Source organism: Microcaecilia unicolor, chromosome 10, assembly GCF_901765095.1.
Source record: "Microcaecilia unicolor chromosome 10, aMicUni1.1, whole genome shotgun sequence".
In the NCBI taxonomy this organism is placed as follows: Eukaryota; Metazoa; Chordata; class Amphibia; order Gymnophiona; family Siphonopidae; genus Microcaecilia; species Microcaecilia unicolor.
Window position 1 is genome coordinate 208,782,084 of NC_044040.1, and position 19,292 is coordinate 208,801,375.

Here is a 19,292-nt window from a genome sequence, read left to right on the forward strand (position 1 = left end):
GCTTACGCCAGGGTTTGGCGTATCTTTGCAGCGTGGTGTGATGCAGGCTCACTTTCTCCCTTCACTGCTCCAATTTCTTCAGTGTTGGCGTTCCTGCAAGAAGGTCTGGACAAAGGCCTGTCGCTCAGTTCCCTTAAGGTCCAGGTAGCGGCTCTGGCTTGCTTCAGGGGCCGCCTGAAGGGTGCTTCCCTGGCTTCCCAGCCAGATGTGGTGCGCTTTCTCAAGGGAGTTAATCACCTGCGCCCTCCTCTGCACTCAGTGGTGCCTGCGTGGAATCTCAACCTAGTGCTAAGAGCATTGCAGAAGCCGCCGTTTGAACCCTTGTCGAGGGCATCTCTGAAAGACCTGACGTTGAAAGCAGTCTTTTTGGTGGCTATCACTTCAGCCAGAAGAGTTTCCGAGCTCCAGGCGCTCTCATGTCGAGAGCCTTTTCTGCAGTTCACTGAGGCAGGAGTGACTATTCGCACAGTGCCTTCCTTTCTGCCCAAGATTGTTTCTCGCTTCCATGTGAATCAGCAGCTCTGTCTCCCTTCCTTTCGTAGGGAGGACTACCCAGAGGAGTACTCTGCTCTTAAATATCTGGATGTGAGACGAGTCATCATCAGATACTTGGAAGTGACCAATGATTTCCGGAAATCGGATCATCTGTTTGTCCTGTTTGCAGGTCCTCGTAGGGGTCTGCAGGCTGCTAAGCCTACAGTGGCAAGATGGGTCAAGGAAGCCATTGCAGCGGCTTATGTGGCCGCAGGGAAGGTGCCGCCTATCCAGCTGAAGGCTCACTCCACAAGAGCTCAGGCGGCCTCGATGGCAGAGGCCGGTTCCGTCTCCTTGGAAGAGATATGCAAGGCGGCAACTTGGGCTTCGGCCCATACATTCTCCAAGCATTACCGCTTGACTGTGGCTGCTCGGGCGGAGGCCCGGTTTGGAGCTTCAGTGTTGCGGTCAGGGATTTCTATGTCCCGCCCTGGGTGAGTACTGCTTCGGTACATCCCACCAGTCTATGGATTGATCAGCTTGATGATATGGAAGGTAAAATTATGTATAATCATACCTGATAATTTTCTTTCCATTAATCATAGCTGATCAATCCATAGCCCCTCCCAGATATCTGTATTGTTTTATTCTGGTTGCATTTCAGGTTCAAGTTTACTCTTCAGTTACTTCAGAAAGACTTCGTGTTCAAGTTTTTTCACTTGGATTCTTCAAGAGTTAAGACGAGTTTGTGTTACAGTGAGCTGCTGCATTCCTCTCCCCTCCGTTTTACGGGGCTGGATTGAGACTTATAATTCTGCCGGCACTCCCTCCCGCTTCGTGCGGCTGTAGGGCAGTTTTGTACCCCTCCCGCTTCGGCGGTGTTCGGGTCAGTCAGCTCCTCCCGCGGTTGCGGTTGCAGGATAAGCCAGATCCCCCCGCATCGGCGGGTGTGGTGTCCCTCCCCCGCTCCGCGGGGATGAGCTGGACGGATTCCCCTCCCCCACTTGTGTGGGGATGAGCTGGGTTAATTCCCCTCCCCCGTTTCGGCGGTGGTGAGCTGGGCAGAGTGTCCCTTCGTGGGTGTAATTCTCTAAGTGCTGAGTCCTGCGGATGGAGCTTTGATATCGACATACTGAGGAGTTTCCGGCAGCACATGACCACATATAGGGAGGCAAAAGTTTGCTCTCTATCTCCACCTGCTGGTAGATGGACACAACCCACCAGTCTATGGATTGATCAGCTATGATTAATGGAAAGAAAATTATCAGGTATGATTATACATAATTTTACCATTTTGCACATCGTTGCCTCCCTCCAACCTAACCCTTCCTCCAAACCTGCATACTTTAACCCAGGAAAAGGTGGGCAATTTTCAGACAGCCAGCTTACCTGAATAAATGGCTTTTTAAAATTGCCCTAATGCCCTAACTCATTGATTTCCTTTTGTCTGCAAATCATCTAGCCAAATAGTCTTAAAACATTTGAGCTTTGGAAGGATGTTAGGAAATACTGACCATAGAGACAGACACGGCTTAATGGGAATGGATTCCGCAAAGGCAAGTCTTCCCTTACCAATTTATTAGATTTTTCTGAAGCTGTAAATAAACAAGTGGAATAATGGTAAGCCAGTTGATATAGTATATTTAGATTTTCAGAAGACACTGATCAAAGTCTATCTGGAGATAGGAGTGATGAGTGAGATGATCAAATTTGTCTTTAAAATGCCATAGGCTTGAGGATTTGCAGAAGGTTCTGGTGAGATTGGGCATCTAAATGGTAAATTAAATTTAATTTGGGTGAGTGCAAGAATAACACACAGGGAAAACATAATCCCAACTACAGGAACAAAATGCTGAGTTAAGTCATTACCCAAGATAAAGATCTCAGAGTCATTGTCAACAGTACTTTGAAATTTTCAGCTCATTGTGCCGTGGGTGCTAAATAAATACATAGAGTGTTAGAGATTATTCAAACGAGGTTGGAGAACAAAAGTGAGAATATTGTTATGCCTCTGTATAGGTCCCTCATGCAACTGCACCTTGAGTACTGTGTGAAGTTCTGGCCATCCCGTTTCAAAAAGGAGATGTGAAGAAAGGCTAAAAAGGTTAGGGTGCTTCAGCTTGAAGAAAAAATGAGTGAGGGGGGGGGGGGGGGGGATTATGGTTTAAAAATTCATCTTTGGGTGGGGTGGATCATTTAAATAGAGAAAAGATTGTTTAATTTTTTTTAAATAACACAAACAATAGGACATTCCATGAAACTAATGACCAGCAGATGGAAAACAAATTGAAGCAAAAAAAAAAAAACAAATGTCATGCAGTGTTTAAACTGTGGACTCTGTTGTTAGAGTATGTGGTCAAGGCAGCTAACATAGCAGGATTTAAGAGGTTGCACAAGTTCCTGGAGGGAAAGGCCACAAAAAAAATTATTAGCCAGGTAAACTTAGAAGAATTGTTGCTCATACATGGAAATGAGCTCTGAGAAATAGATCTACTTTTAGGGATCTGCTGGTTACTTGGACTGGCCACTGTTAGAGACAAGATGCTGGGTTTGATGGACATTGGGATGACTAGACAGGGCTATTATGTTTTTATGTCCATCTCTCCTTAGTACACTTGTAGGAATTCAGCCTGCATATAGTGGCAGATTAAGTTGTGGAGTAGTAGCACTGTGGATGGGGCACTTAACCATGGCCCGGGTTAAAGGAGAAAACATTCAGGTTGTGATTAAGGACAAAGGCTTAGTTAGAGGACTGATGTTCTGCCTAAGGCATCCTAACAGGATGTAATCAGACATGTAGGATAGATTTCTGAGCATGCATAACCCTTCCCTTGTGCAGTAGTCTCCTCGGTCCCCTCCTTTTTGTTTTTTTCCTACTTTGCCGAGCAAGATGTAAAATATAGTTTTTCCCTTGTCCTTGATAGGCAAGAAAGGCCCAGAACTTCAACACCCATTCAAGGTGTCTGATCTGTTTAGGCTCAGATCATAATCCCATACCCAGAACATGGATATTACACTGGCTTAAAACACCAATATATAGTGGAAGTAAAATAGCAAGACGTGCCACTTGTTACTACAACCTGGCAAGGAATGCAGCCGAGATCAAATTAATGTTATAGGAAGCAAATCTAACTGTCAGATTCAGGTCATTCAGGGACAAGGCCTAGCAGTCCCTAGTTTTATCCTCATTGCATGCAGTGGAGGTAAAACCAGAACTGGTTTCAGATTGCCACTGATGTCCTGGAGCTCTCTGGTAGCTCATAAGCTTTTCAGATTCAAACTCAAGACCAGCCACAGCTGAAAGCAAGCAAATTGTTAAGGTCTGTGGTTTGGCCTAGTCCAAACACGGGGAAAAAAAATCATTCCAGAGGTGTATAGCATGTGTTTTTGTAGCCTATTGAGCAGTGACTGGTAAGTGCTACCTTAAATTCCTTGTACCAGTGATTCCCAAACCGTGTACTGTAGTGCCCCAGTACACCACAGTGAACTCGCAGGGGAGCTACAGCATACTTTAAGACTCCCTACAAAATTGTGGCATCTGGTGGGCATGCCTAAGCCTCACCAGCTAAAGCAGCCTGCCCGAGTAGCGAGGAAGTTAGTGGCATGCTTCAACTGCCAATGCCGACACTCCCATCTATGCTCAGTTCAAGCTCAGTGTCAACCTCATGCAAGACCAAGTCAGGAGTGAGATAGCAAAGTAAATTGCTACTGTTCAACCCAAGTAGCTGCCTTCCTTTTGGACTGTATTGTCTGAACACTATGCGTTCTTTCGCCAGTACTCATTCTGGCATGCGTTAGGCATCAAGTGCATTTCTTTAATTTATTAAATTTTGCAGATGCCACTACTTGTAAAGGTCACAGTGATTTAAAATTTTACTGAATATTGCATGTTTTATAATATCAGTACAAAAGTTCTCTCGTTCCACCTCCTCTCAGCACATCCACAATTCCATATTCCACATTAAACCATCGGTTCTCAACTGAAATCATCCAATAAATCTTCCACCATTCCTATATAGAGATCCTTCCCCTTCATAGATATTCATTAAAAACTTTACTTTCACCTGCCTACAAAAAGTTATAATCTATAACCAACCTAATCTCCTAGGGTAAAGAGTTGCATAACAATGGAAATACTACAGCAAAAGCCCATTTATATGTTGCATTGTGGTACATGTCTGAAATCATTCAGATGAAGTGTATCCCTTTTGCACCACTGGAACATTGTCCTAAGAGCTGCTTCCATCTACTGAGGAGCACATCTTGGCTGTCGTTTCACAGAGTGAGCCTGGTTGAAAGCCTAAAGATTGCTCCACATCAGTCGTCTGAAATTGCTAGCAATCTTTTATTCCCTCTTAAGTATTTGCCCATATTCTATTCTATTAGTTCTAATCAAGACAGAAAATCAAGTTGCTATGTTTGGACTTTGTTAAATATTTTAGGTGTTATGTTGAGGGTTATACTAATGTTTATTTGTTGTGTCAGATTTAAGGCATCTTGATGGTAGCACAAAAGCCTTCCATCAGACGTGCATATGTGTTTTAATGGTAAAGATAAAGGGTAATGGGATTTAATACACCACCTTTTTATGGCACAGTTAAAAGCCCATTGCTGTAGTCTTTAGGCTAAGATGCTTGACTAAGATTTAACAAAGGGTCAAAATCCCATTTGTTATCAAATAACCAAATCATAAAGAAACTTCAGACCGCTCAAAACACAGCAGCCATGCTTATATTTGGAAAAATGCGTTTTGAAAGTGCCAAACCCCTCCGAGAAAAACTGCACTGGCTCCCAATCAAAGAACGTATTGCTTTCAAAATCTGCACCCTGGTTCATAAAATTATCTACGGTGAAGCCCCGGGATACATGACAGACCTCATAGACCTGCCAACCAGAAACACAACAGGATCAGCACGAACATACCTAAATCTCCACTACCCAAGCTGCAAAGGATTCAAATACAAATCAACTTATGCATCCAGCTTTTCCTATATAAGCGCACAACTATGGAACGCACTGCCAAAAGTCATAAAAATAACATATGACCACCTAAACGTCCGGAAATCACTAAAAACAAACCTGTTCAAAAAGGCATACTCCACCAACCCAACTTAAAAGCCTGACTCCCTGCAACACAACGAAACCAAAGCTCGTAATGGACATAAAATAACTCTTCCTCTCTAAGATCCCCTAATGTGTCTGTCACACATGAACCTTATTCTACCATAATATCACTTTGTATTTGTTCATACCGGAATTACCGTATGCCTTTACGGTACTATGTAAGCCACATTGAGCCTGCAAATAGGTGGGAAAATGTGGGATACAAATGTAACAAATAAATAAAATATTACACTACGTAAACTGTCTTTTTTTTTTTTCATCTAAGGCTATAAATATCCTTTATCAGAGTACATCTTGGTGCACATCCAACCTATCATGTTCCCATAGAGAGGGCCTCATCTCATGAACCCTTCATTTGAGCCCATGGAATCCTCGTCTTTGTTATCTGAATTGGAAGGTAGTTTTTCTCATAAGTTACCTTGGCTAGAAGAAGCCTTAGTCAAGTATGAACCTTACACTCGGTTTTATCATAATAAAGTAGTTCCGCTGTATACTCATCTTAAATTCCTGCCAAAGATGGTCAGCCTCTCATGTAAATGAAGAAATAGTGCTGCTCACATTTAATTCTAAACCGCAGAAACATCTATGAGAAAAGCCTGCACACTCTGGACTACAAATGGGCTCTAGCTTACCTTAAGAAACAGAATCCATCAGAATCCTCACAGTTGTTCCACTGAACCATAGTTAATTGGCTAGCTTCTGAATCTAGTTCTGCTCTCTTTCCCTCCCTTTAACCAGTAGATTAAACACCGCTACCATAGTTCTCTTGAAATCTGCTTTGCTGGACAGCGTATGCAAAGCAGCTACTTGGTCCTTGCTTCAAACTTTCCGCTACAGCTCGGACCAGTCGCTCATCAGAGAGTGCATTTAGTGAAACAGCACTGACCAATTTGTCCTGATCTGTGCAACTCTTGCTTCATCTGAGCCGCTCACGAATAATGAACAAAATTGCCTAAATAGTTGAGCAAGGCTGAGCTTATAAGTTGTCACTGTGTAAGCCTGATTACATCCTGTTAGTGGAATAAGCAGAGTTTCTTACCTGTAGTGGACAGTGTGTGTCAGCAGGATGAATCAGGTACACAATCCTTCTGATGATCCTGAGAGCTGTGTTAACTTCTCGAGCTATGGAACTAAATGAGGGGACAGAGGGGACTGCTGCACATTGGAAGGGCCAAGCATGCTAAGCTTAAACTAGTTCTGAGCTGTCCTGGTGCTGTGCAGTGACATCACCCATTTGTGTGCCTGAAGTTTTCTGTAGACTAGACAACAGAATTGTCCTGTTACAAGCGTTGGATCGGGGGAGGGGGGGGGGCGGGCAAGAGGGAGGTGCTGCACTAAACATTTTTCCTAAATGCTAGTTAACTTTACTATCAATGTTTCTTCATGTTTTAGTACCTTATAACAAATTTACTGGGAGAAACATTTTTAAACATTACATGGATGTTGGTTTTCTACTCACTTCAGCCAGTAGCTGGCACTGTTTGATACCCAGTTAAAATCAAACTGCATTTTCTAATTTTTTTTTTTAAACTGGAAATCAGGATGTGTAGTTACTGCTAGCATGAAAAAGAAATGGTGGCAAAATGGTTGGCTTATTTTGCCAATGTATTGCAGTTTTTGTTCAATGAGTGACATATTTTCAATACCAGTATTTATTCTTAAGTGTTTTCATTGTAATTTATATAACTTTGAGATTTCTTAATCATTTTGAGAACTGTGATACTAAAATATTAGTTATGTGGTAATGTGTCAATGAATGGTGTATTAATTCTGACATTTGGTACTAGAATGATTTATGTCTGTATTACCCAATTTTTAAGTATGGAAAGAGTATTTATTCCCCAGGCGCTTTTAATACAGTACTTTTAAATGTTGGGGCTGGTATTCATAACCATTTATATAGTTATTTAACTTTGGAGTTAAGTGCAGAAATGGCTTGGCTTGAAAATTTGGAGCTACGTTTAGCTGGCTATCAAGATCGCTGGCCAAAAGGTTTCAGGTTGGGAGTAGGGAAACTAGAAGGCATTTCTGGGTTTGGAGCTAAAAGTTAACTAGAAAGTGCTGATATTCTGTGCTATCCAGTTAATTTTATGCAGTGAGGTTGGACCATGTGCAAAGCTGTCTTAAATAGTTAGTTTATCCAGTTAAGTTTAGGAGCACATATTTGGTGGGTTGGTTTGACCACATGCAGATAACCAAATAATTCTTCCAGTTAGATTTAAACAGACAGCGAGCTGCTGACTAGTGACCTTATGTTTAGATGATCCTGGAAGGTGTATCATGTTAATTATAATACAATTACAAAAGGAGAAAATATCTTTTGAATAATTCTGCTGGTCGCATGTCAGGACAGCATGCACTTTTCAAAAGCATTCAGAGTCCCCTGCATATGGAGCAGTGTGTTCCTGGAGGGGCTTATTTCACTTCACAGAGAACCAGTTGAGTATTAGTCAACCTAAAAGCAAGCCCCAGAATACGTGGGAAAAATAACTATATATTTGAAAGTACATCTTTTGGTAGTATTTCACATGAATTTTGATTCCTAGTTTGCAAATCCTCTCTTGAAACATCAAAAATGGGATGTCTACTCAGCAGACATTATTCTTTTACCATTTTTGAACTGGTAGGCACTGAAGAGGGCACACAGTGGCATATCACTGTCTGAACTTGAAGCTTCTGTGGCATCACCTTTCACCTCCAGGACTCCCAGTATATCATGTGTGCCAAACCTTATTAGGTAATGTGTCAATGAGAATCTTTTTTTTCTTCTGCATATCTCCCACTGCTTATACTATCCCCACAGGCTTTATAATTAATGGATTTGTAAGTCAGAATTTGTAGAAATCTGAATTATAAATCTTTAAGGAAAGATTTCAAAGCACCCCTCTCCATGTTTTTTTTTTGTTTGTTTTCTTTAAAGCAAAATATATGGAGAACAATAATGAAACCCTGATAGCAACTTGCAGGTCTGCAGATACATTGCTTGCAAGTCTGCATATACAAATTTTCAAAGGGAGCTTGTTGCAGAGTTCCTTTGAAAATTTGGGTGGTTTGTATATTATTGGTACTTTCATATCCGCATACTTTGCACCTGGGGGTAGGTTCAAAGTACATGTAACTTGAAAATGAAATCACTGTGCATTCTTTCCCCTGCCCTGGCCTAATCCCACCCTTTATTCCCAGTGAGCAAAAGTATATGCCCTGTGAAACAGCATACATGCTTTTTACCCACATTGTCTGAGGGTGGTGGGTGGGGAAACATAATATTCAAATGGTGTGATGCACATAAACAGCCATTTTACCCACAACTTTTGAGTTTGATTAGTACCTTCATCGGATTTATACGCGTGCTGTACCTTCCAGCAGGAGCTTTATTTAAAAATATAATAATTTGGAAGGAGAGTGACGTGGGGAACAATAGCATTTCGGAACTGTCCTCTACAGGACTACAGGGAGTTTTTCAGAACTTTAATTTAGGAGCCTAGGCTTTGGGTAGAAAATTCACCTAAATTTAGGCCTATGAATCTATTTGCTTTATTAGGAAGATAAGGGCTCTGTTTGCTAATGTGAATCAACCTGTTAATATGCATTAACTTGAGTTAAGGACATAGTTAGTATGTAAGTCTCATTGAGAGCAATGGGGCTTATATTATTTAACACAGATTAAATCACATTAATGTATATTAACTAGTTAGCACACATTAGTAGCCATCTACTTTTTAATGCACTAGTGAATTATAGCCTCTGAAATTTGAGGTTTTGGTCCTAGTCAGTTTTCAAAGGGAATGACTTAGATGTCTAATTTGGGCATCTAAACCTATTGAAAATTGACTGTCCTGAGATGACAAAATAGTTCTGAAGTCCTATGTGCAGATACACACAAGGGTCCAGCTTAGAAGATGAAACAATAGAAAAACACATTTTATTTTATGAATAATTTGGTATGACTCTATAGACTCTTTCAAGAAAATATTTCATTGTGCTGTATAATTTTGTTGGCTAAGCTGGATATAATTACGGGTTTGAATATTCAGAGTGATCTGTAAGTATTTGTTTTCACAGGGAAGGACGTGCTGCTTTAATAACTTCCTTCTGTGTGTTTAAGTACATGGCTCTGTACAGCATTATCCAGTATTTCAGTGTTACTCTGCTGTATTCTGTGAGTATATTTATCTGCAGACATTGAACTTGTTAATATGTTTATCATATGTGTCCTGAGTTTAATGATCATTGCAGCCTTTTCATGGCATGTCATTCAGTTTCTCCGCTATGGCCTTGTCCTCCCTGAGTACCCCTTTTGCTCCTTCTTTATCTAAGGGTCCCATGGATTCCTTCACGGGCTTTCTGCCTATGATGTACCTGAAAAAATTTGTTGTTATGAGTTTTTGCCTCTGTGGCAAGTTTTTCTTCATATTCTCTTTTAGCCTTCATGATCAATGCTTTGCATCTAATTTGACAGTGCTTATATTGTTTCTTATTTTCTTCATTCGTATCCTTTTTCCATTCTTTGAAGGATGCTCTTTTGGCTCTAAAAGCCTCTTTCACTTCACCTTTTAACCATGCTGGCTGTCGTTTTCTCCTCTTCCCGTCTTTCTTAGTACGTAGAATACATCTGGTCTGGGCTTCCACGATGGTATTTTTAAACAATGTCCATGCCTGCTTTCAAGTCTTAACCTTTGTGTCTGACCGTTTTAGCTTCTTTTTAACCATTTTCCTCATTTTGTCGAAAATTAAATGCTGCTACAGTAGATTTCCTTAGTGACTTCACGCCAGATATCGACTCAGATTTGATCATGTTATGATCACTATTTCCCAGCAGCTTAAACACAGTTTCCTCTTGTACCATACCCTGCATTCCACTAAGGACTAGATCTATGTAGGTTCTAGCAATATTTAGTGCCACTGCATACAAACGACAAACTATGACTGCACAAAAGGCTGTGCTAACTTTGGTCGCTTAGCTATGCAGGTGCTGGCACTGAATTTAGGCCGGCACCCATGTAACCTTCAGGTCACTGATCCGATGATGCCACTCCCCTTTTGATTTTGTTCTGATCCCCTACCTCCCGGCCCCACTCCTCCCAAACAGCAGTGCTCCCCCTTCCTCCCAATTCCACCCCACCTGTGCCTATTTGCAAGTATCATAGGGTCCCAAGGGCAGGAGCAATGATGATCTCAGAATGGTTACTGAGAACTCTAGTATCAGCCTCGTGATACTGCTGTTCTTTGAGGTGGAAGGGAGGGGGATCAGAACAGGGGTGCAGGTGGGGGAGAAATGACTGATTCCTTTTTGTAGGTCCCAGCTGAATATCAGCTTGGACCTGCATAAATCCTAGGGGGTGTGTTATTTTGCAGTCGGACCCAGATATTCAGTGCCAGTGCCTGGATATGGTCTGGCATTGAATATCGGGGCCTAATTCTGCAGTTTGCATTTTAAAAAGGTTGCCTGTTAATGGTTGAATATTAACTGGTTGCATGCTACTAAAATGAGAGCAAGGGGCTGGCTCTGGTAGCAGTACTGTGCACTGCCATGCAGAAGGTCCCCTGGGTGCCGCAGAGGTAGTATTCACAGCAACCAGGGAAGGGGAGAGGAGGGAAGGAAGTCATTGCTTGAGGTTGAAACCTATTGACCAGATTCAGGGCCATGATTCTAAGATAATTTTCCTGCCCAGCACCCTCACTGCAGTGACTAGACTAGGTTATATGGTAAATATGGAGGGGCATAATTGAAGGGGACGCTCAAGTTTTTCTGAGGACGTCCTCGCAGGACGTCCCCGTGAAGGGGCGGGGAAACCTGGATTATCGAAACAAGATGGACGTCCATCTTTCGTTTCAATAATACGGTCGGGGACGCCCAAATCTGGAAATTTAGGTTGACCTTAGAGATGGTCGTCCTTAGACTCGGTCGTTTCTGATTTTCGGCGATAATGGAAACTGAGGATGCCCATCTCAGAAACGACCAAATCCAAGCCCTTTGGTCGTAGGAGGAGCCAGCATTTGTAGTGCACTGGTCCCCCCTCACATGCCAGGACACCAACCGGGCACCCTAGGGGGGGCACTGCAGTGGACTTCAGAAATTGCTCCCAGGTGCATAGCTCCCTTACCGTGTGTGCTGAGCCCACCAAAACCCACTACCCACCACTGTACACCATTACCATAGCCCTTATGGGTGAAGGGGGGGGCACCTAGATGTGGGTACAGTGGGTTTGTGGTGGGTTTTGGAGGGCTCACATTTACCACCACAAGTGTAACAGGTAGGAGCGATGGGCCTGGGTCCGCCTGCCTGAAGTGCACTGCACCCACTAACACTGCTCCAGCATGACATTTGAGGCTGGCATAGAGGCTGACAAAAAATAATTTTAAAGAATTATTTGAGGGTGGGAGGGGGTTAGTGACCACTGGGGGAGTAAGGGGAGGTCATCCCCAATTCCTTCTGATGGTCATCTGGTCAATTCGGACACCTTTTCGTGGCTTGGTCGTAATAAAAAAAGGACCAAGTAAAGTCGTCCAGGTGCTCGTCAGGGATGCCCTTCTTTTTTTCTATTATGGGTTGAGGATGCCCATGTGTTAGGCACGCCCAAGTCCCACCTTTGCTACGCCTCCGACATGCCCTTGGGAACTTTGGTCGTCCCCGTGACGGAAAGCAGTTGACGCCCAAAATCGGCTTTTGATTATGCCGATTTGGGCGACCCTGTGAGAAGGACGCCCATCTTGCGATTTATGTCGAAAGATGGGCGTCCTCTTTCAAAAATAAGCTTGATAGTATAAACAGCCTAGAAGTTATTTTGATATGTAGTATGTAAAATAAAAATGAAACCTGAAAAATCCTGGTAGTTGCAAGTGAAGGCTCCTGACGCTAGATCCTAGATGCAAGATGGGCAAGATGGAACTTCTGTGTCAGAAAAAGAAATTATATAAATCTGTGTTCAAAATGAATTTATGGCATATGTGAAAGATATTCTGTAAGTACCTAGTGATTTGCTGAAAGCACATCAGTTGCCCCTGTATTTTTTGTGATTTGAGCCTTTAATTGTTTTGTAGATCCTCAGCAATTTAGGAGACTTCCAGTTCCTCTTCATTGACCTGGCAATTATCCTTGTGATTGTCTTCACTAGTGAGTATTGCTACAGTAACTTGTGTAAGCTATGATGATGGATGCTTCAGAGTAGCCTACCAGCAGAATTTAAGCATGCTTGGACTAGGTGGAAAAGGCAGCAGTGAAAGCCATATAGAGAAGAGGGTTAGGTAAGGGAAGTGGTTGTGGGAGGAGGCCTGGATGTTGATGGAAACTTGTTCGTCTGCCAAGGATGGTCGAGTACTTAAAAGGAAAACTACACTGTTAGGTGAGGAGTGATATCCTGCAGGCAGCAGATGGGAGCAACAGATCAGGCCCTTATCTGCTATTACCTATTCCATGTCAAGAAAATAGGTATTGAATGGATTGACCCAAGACATATTCTTAATGTGTTGACTGCAGATTTTTAAAAATCATCTTTGGAAAACTGGATTCCTCACAGCACAGTTCATATTCAAAACATAGCTACTGATAATTTAGTCCATTATGCTCTGAATTGACAGAGCTTTGACTTCAGGTTATAAAAAGCCTCACTGAGAGGAACTTGGGTATCTGTTGCTGTTGTCTTCCCTGCTTGAAAAGAGGCAATGCAGATGGTGTTTTTTGGCAGTAAGTAGAAATAGCAACATGCATTGCAATAAGACACAGCTCTTTTGTATAAAGTAGAAGTTTTATGGACTTATGAAAGCAAAATTTTATTTTCTGCCCATGTGAAGGATCTTTGCAACTGGACAGATCCATTTTTGACTCCATTTAGTCTTGAGGGAATACAGCTTTTAAGTCTGAGTTTCCTGTGGCTGCAGCTCCCAGCAGTAACAGTCTGTGATCACAACTTATTTGGCCTTAACCCCTCCACTCCCTACTGCCTTGGTTGGCAACAAAAGTTTTTCTTTGCTTTCTTTAGGGAACAAAATACTTCCTTCAAAGAATCATCCTGATTAGTTACATATGGCAGGTCATATGATTCATGACTGTGACTAATCAGGTATTGTCTTAGTTATTACATGTACTGTATGTATTTGTAGTCACAAAGAGACATGTGCTGTCAGTAGTGACAAATGAAATGATTTTCATATGTTTATTTTATTAACTTGATCTACCTCCCTTTTATTTAAAAAAATAACAAAGCATTTTACAATAATAAAAACAAGGGGTATAGAGGCAGACATAGAAAAGACCCAGAATACATAAAGGAAGGTGGGGAGCAGGACGGGAACAGTTTGAAGCTATCATAATGGACGTATAACGCTCCAGGTTAGGACAGTAGGCAGGAAAAGTGAATGCCCAGTCAGCCCTGGATGCTGATTGACGCATTTTTATCCCAGTCTGTTTTGCTGAGTATACGTAAAATAGATGACTCAATTTCTAGGTGTTTTTTTTTTTTTTGTACCCCTAGCAGGCTAGAACGGGGAATGTTACTAGGGCAATAACACCTAGTCATAGGATTCTGGAGGGTGCCTTGGTTCATAGCCACTGATAATGACTGGGCTACAGGAGCTGGGAGGAGGGATGTAAACTGTGGGAGAAAATGCCTGGGAATTGTAAATGTAGTTCATGGTGCTGAAACCCAACCCTGGTTCAAACTAAGCTGAAAGTCCAAAGAAGTGTGAGGAAATTGCTATGCTACGCTCCCCGCCCCCCCCCCAAAAAAAGATGAAACCAATGTCTCTTTACATTTCCAGCACAGTAAACAGTATTTATATGAAATAAATTGGGAACAGGTTAAGTAAAATATAATTACTTTTAATGCCAGGTTCCTCTTCAAAAATATCTAATGTTGCAGTGGTTTACAGACTGGAATATTTTCTTTTACTCTGGAACATATTGTGAGGCTTTGTTTTAAATAACAATTAGATTACTAAAACTTACATATTTCTGGTTATATCTTCTGGATTCATACCATGCTGTTGGAGATCATTCAAGGCCAGATGTACTAAGGCGTTTTCCCCACTTCGCCTACTAGAAAAATGCTTCATACATCTGGTCCACTAAATACAGCATTTAAACACATCAGTAAACTATAACTGGTATCTGTTGCCATATTGCACTTAGAAAAAACACATGAATGTTTAAATAGAGGAGTAGATACAACTGATCTGAAATTGAATGTTTGAATCCCAATGAAACTCTAGCACTTGTTGATGAGTTTTTGAATCTCATTGCAGTGAGTTTAAATTCAGCCTGGCAGGAGCTTGTTGCACAAAGGCCTCCATCAGGTCTTATCTCAGGTCCACTGCTCCTTTCGGTTCTCTGTCAAATTATCATCTGCATTGGCTTCCAAACAATAGCTTTCCTGTGGGTGAAGGAGCAACCTTGGTATGAAACGTGGACGCCAGACTCTGAGTAAGTAACCTATAAAGAGAAACATTTTGTTAATCTCCTGTTATGCTGTTTTTGTAGGAGAGAAGTTACTATTACTGCGCAGCCTTTTCTGACAGAGGATTGTGAGTTGAGAATGTAATATGTAAGATATTGTATATTTAAAAAAACTAGGAATGAGAAAAGGTATTTTGGAAAAGTCAGGTTCAACAAACATTTATTTATTTAATAAAATATGTTATACTGTTTTTCAACAGATATCAAGGAGGGTGTACAACATACTATCTTCCTTCATGCTTGAAGTTTATTTACTTACTAGTAAAAAAGGCCTGTTTCTGAGACCAATGAAACGGGCACTAGCAAGGTTTTCAGTGGAGTGTGTATGTTTGAGAGAGAGAGAGAGAGAGTGTGTGAGAGTGACTGTGTGGGTGTGTGTGACATAGTTTGAGGCTGTCTGTGTGAGAGTGTGTGTGTGATAAAGAATGAGAGTGTGCGGCAGGGGCCCCCCCTCTGTCAAGGTGTTTTTGAAAAGAAGCAGGAGATCCCAAGGGGTCACGTTGTGATCGAGGGCGGGGCAGACACTCATGGAGAAAAAGCGATCTACACCATGACACATTTAGAATGTTGGGAAACTTGAGGCTTCATTAGAATGTTGGAGGTGCGTTTTATATAGAGAGGTGAGTTTGCATCAGTACAGCTTATAAACATACATTAAAAAGCCATGGTGTAAAAAATAAAATAAAAACCTCCACTATGATACCAAAAGTAGTATGGGCAGTATAACTGTTTCATTAATGTATGTGATGTGCTATATTGGCATGTTTTTCTTTAATTAAGAAAAGGTGGGGAAAGCATCCAGAGCATGGCTCATGAAATTCTATCCAATTCCTATGTGCATGTGCACATTCACACACTTATTTAAAAATATTTTTATCTTTCATAATCCACTGTTCTGAGTGGGTAACAGAAAATACATAAAAATAACATATGCTTGATGCTTGTCTGTGTTGTCTGTCTCTTACCTGAAAGAGAGAGGGGAGGGGTGGTTTTAAATGGAGCAGTTTTCAAACATTCTGTTTTTGAAAGAAAAATAAAATGAAACAGAGTATGATATAATCAAACCATTAGGTGTTGCTGGCAACAGATTTCAAAGGATGCTTTTTTTACATTTTAACTATAGGGTGCCACTGTCCCAAGGCAATAGATAATTAGTTCTTCACTACTTGGAGCCGGTACACAACTACTGGCAAACTACATGGTATAGTCACCAGGTGTCACAGTGGAACCCTTGGGGATGGGGCAGGAACGGAGACAGAACTCACGGGAACAAACTTTGTCCCTATGTCATTCTGTTTATAGTTTTCTTAATGGTTGCTATGGAGAATGACATGGGGACATTTGTTCCCGTGGGTTCTGTCTCTGTTCCTGCCCCATCCCCGCGGGTTCTATCTCTATCCCCGCCCTGTCCCCGCAGGTACTGTCTCTGTTCCTGCCCCATCCCCGCGGGTTCTATCTCTATCCCCGCCCTGTCCCCGCAGGTACTGTCTCTGTTCCTGCCCCATCCCCACGGGTTCTATCTCTATCCCCGCCCTGTCCCCGCAGGTACTGTCTCCGTCCCTGCCCTGTCCCCACGGGTTCTGTCTCCGTCCCTGCCCCGTCCCCGCGGGTTCTGTCCTTATCTGCAGAAGCCTCGAACGCTTAAGTATAAAAAGGAACAATATGCTGTGCAACTGTTTATAAATCACAAATAGAAAACAATAACAACAGGCAACTATTTATTTATTAGGATTTATTTACTGCCTTTTTGAAGGAATTCACTCAAGGCGGTGTACAATAAGAATGACTATAATAACCCTCCTCACCACCACCCTCTACCCTTCCAGCCCCATCAATCGCTGACTTCTACTACCCCAAGGAATCCTAATCCACCCTGGTAAAATGTCCAGGCATACAAAATACAACCTGTTCTGTTTGCCGTAGTGGGGGAGAAATATGCCCTATGAAGCAGTATTACGATTTTTTAAATCTGTGTATCAATAAGTCATCAACAATCTCAGGATTCAGTCTAGCTCTCCTGTCTTCCACAGTCCTTCCTGCAATAGAAGATGTCTTCTTAGAAGATGTGCTGGTAGGAATTTACAGGATCCCCCATGCAAATTTTGCTAGTTGTGGCCAGCATGTTTGCTTGTTTTGTCCCCGTCCCCTCTGTTACTGTGGGTCCCCATCCCTGTGTCATTCTCTACTATACTATAACCACACCATACTGTTCTCTCCCCGTCGCACAAAACCTAAAATTTCTTGGAGTTACCATCGACCGAAACCTCACACTCGATGCTCACGTGAAGAACACAACAAAAAAAGATGTTCCACACCATGTGGAAACTCAAAAGAGTAAAACCTTTCTTCCAGAGATACATCTTCCGTACCTTGGTACAGTCAATGGTAATAAGTCATCTGGACTACTGTAATGCACTGTACGCTGGCTGCAAAGAACAGACTATCAAAGAACTCCAAACAGCCCAGAATACCGCCGCCAGACTCATATTTGGAAAAACTAAATATGAAAGTGCAAAACCCCTAAGAGAGAAACTTCACTGGCTCCCACTCAAGGAACGCGTTGCGTTCAAAATCTGCATGATTGTACACAAAATCATTCACGCAGATGCCCCAACCTACATGCTAAACCTTGTGGATTTGCCTCCCAGAAACGCTATAAGATCATCCCGCAAATTTCTCAATCTGCACTTCCCCAGCTGTAAAGGACTAAAATACAAGCTGATACACGCCACCACCTTCTCATACATGAGCACGCAATTGTGGAATGCATTACCTACAGCCCTGAAAGCAATCGACGAAATATCTAACTTCTGCAAATCTCTGAAGACACATCTCTTCAACAAGGCCTACAAAAAGAACCCATAGCTTTACAAAAATACCTCACCAATCCACCCAGTTATTAAAGTCAACCTTCTATCCTGCCTAACACCTTCCTTCACTCTTCCCTTACCAATCTTTGTACCTTACTAATTGTATCTGATATCATGGAATGATTGTCATAACCAAAATCTGTAAGCCACATTGAGCCTGCAAATAGGTGGGAAAATGTGGGATACAAATGCAATAAATTAAATAAAAAGTTCATTTACTAGGTTTCATAGTAGAATTTACAAGAGAGAAAATGAAATGCACATCCAAATCACTAAGGTGTGGTAAATGCCATTCTGCCCATAGGAATATAATGGGTTACATAGCATTTAACACACCTTTAGTAAAAGGACCCCTAAGTCAGCCCAGCAGGGATAAGGATATAGCAGGAGAAAGAATGCAGAGTATGCCCCATAGAACTATTTCCAGCCCTTCTGCATGTGTTAGTGGATGGATGATCTCACAGCTATCTAACCACTGTTTCAGTGTAGCTGTGTTTATACTGCTGCTACTAGAACTGCTTCCCTCATAGACATGCATTAGGCAATTTTTTTTTTTTTTTTTTTTTTTTTGGGGGGGGGGGGGGGGGGGGGGTCCTTCATTTTTCTGAATAGACTCATTTTCAAACGATGTAATTTCACTGGTTTTAGTTCCATGCCAAAATTGAGCCTGTCCCTTACATTTTTGAAGGATTATTTTTATTTATTTATTGTACGCTTATATCCCACATTTTCCCACTCATGCAGGCACAATGTGGCTTACAGAAAGTTAAGTAAAATTACAAAGTAGGCAACCCAGATAAACTTTTTTTTTTTTTTTTTTTGCATGACTCGTACACAAAAAAAAAACTTGTGAAATTGCTGTCTGTACATACTACTTCTCAAAGCATTCAACCTAAGATGATGAATTATATTTTCAGGATAGATGTACTTATTCAGTTAGTTGGATTTGGCTCACGCTTTTAAGTTTTAGTTCAACACAAGTTACATCTAGGTACGGTAGAGAGAACTCACAAACTAAGGGGTCCTTTTACCAAACATCAGATAGGTTTGCCGCGTTCTGAGGACACCTTTTACCACCGCTGGTAAAAGGTGTTTTTTGGTTTTTTTTTTTTTTCCTGGAAGGAAGTGGCCGTACACTAAGCTAAAGCATTGGCGCATGGCCGTTTCCTGGGGGAGCCCTTTCCGCCTCCTATTTAGGAGTGGTAGGAACTCTGGCAGTAACCAGGCAGCATGCCCTCTGCACTAGAAAATACAAAAGTATTTTCTAGCACTATAATCATTCGCTGGAAGCCGGAGCTACCGCTGGGCTCCTGAGTGAGCCTGGCCATAGGGCTGATGTGGTGAGTAGCAGTGTGGTGGTACGGCTACTGCCA

General features: G+C 42.0%; 1 protein-coding gene across 6 annotated transcripts in view; it reads left to right on the top strand.

Annotated features, from left to right (window-relative positions):
* The window catches only part of ATP13A3 (ATPase 13A3), a 131,386-nt gene that overhangs the window by 90,218 nt on the left and 21,876 nt on the right, over window positions 1-19,292 (top strand). For all 6 annotated transcript variants that reach the window (XM_030215583.1, XM_030215581.1, XM_030215587.1 and 3 more), the window contains 4 exons: window positions 8,226-8,335; window positions 9,661-9,757; window positions 12,640-12,712; window positions 14,839-15,016. In XM_030215583.1, the coding sequence (XP_030071443.1) occupies window positions 8,226-8,335; window positions 9,661-9,757; window positions 12,640-12,712; window positions 14,839-15,016 (458 nt within the window). The remainder of the gene's footprint in view (window positions 1-8,225; window positions 8,336-9,660; window positions 9,758-12,639; window positions 12,713-14,838; window positions 15,017-19,292) is intronic.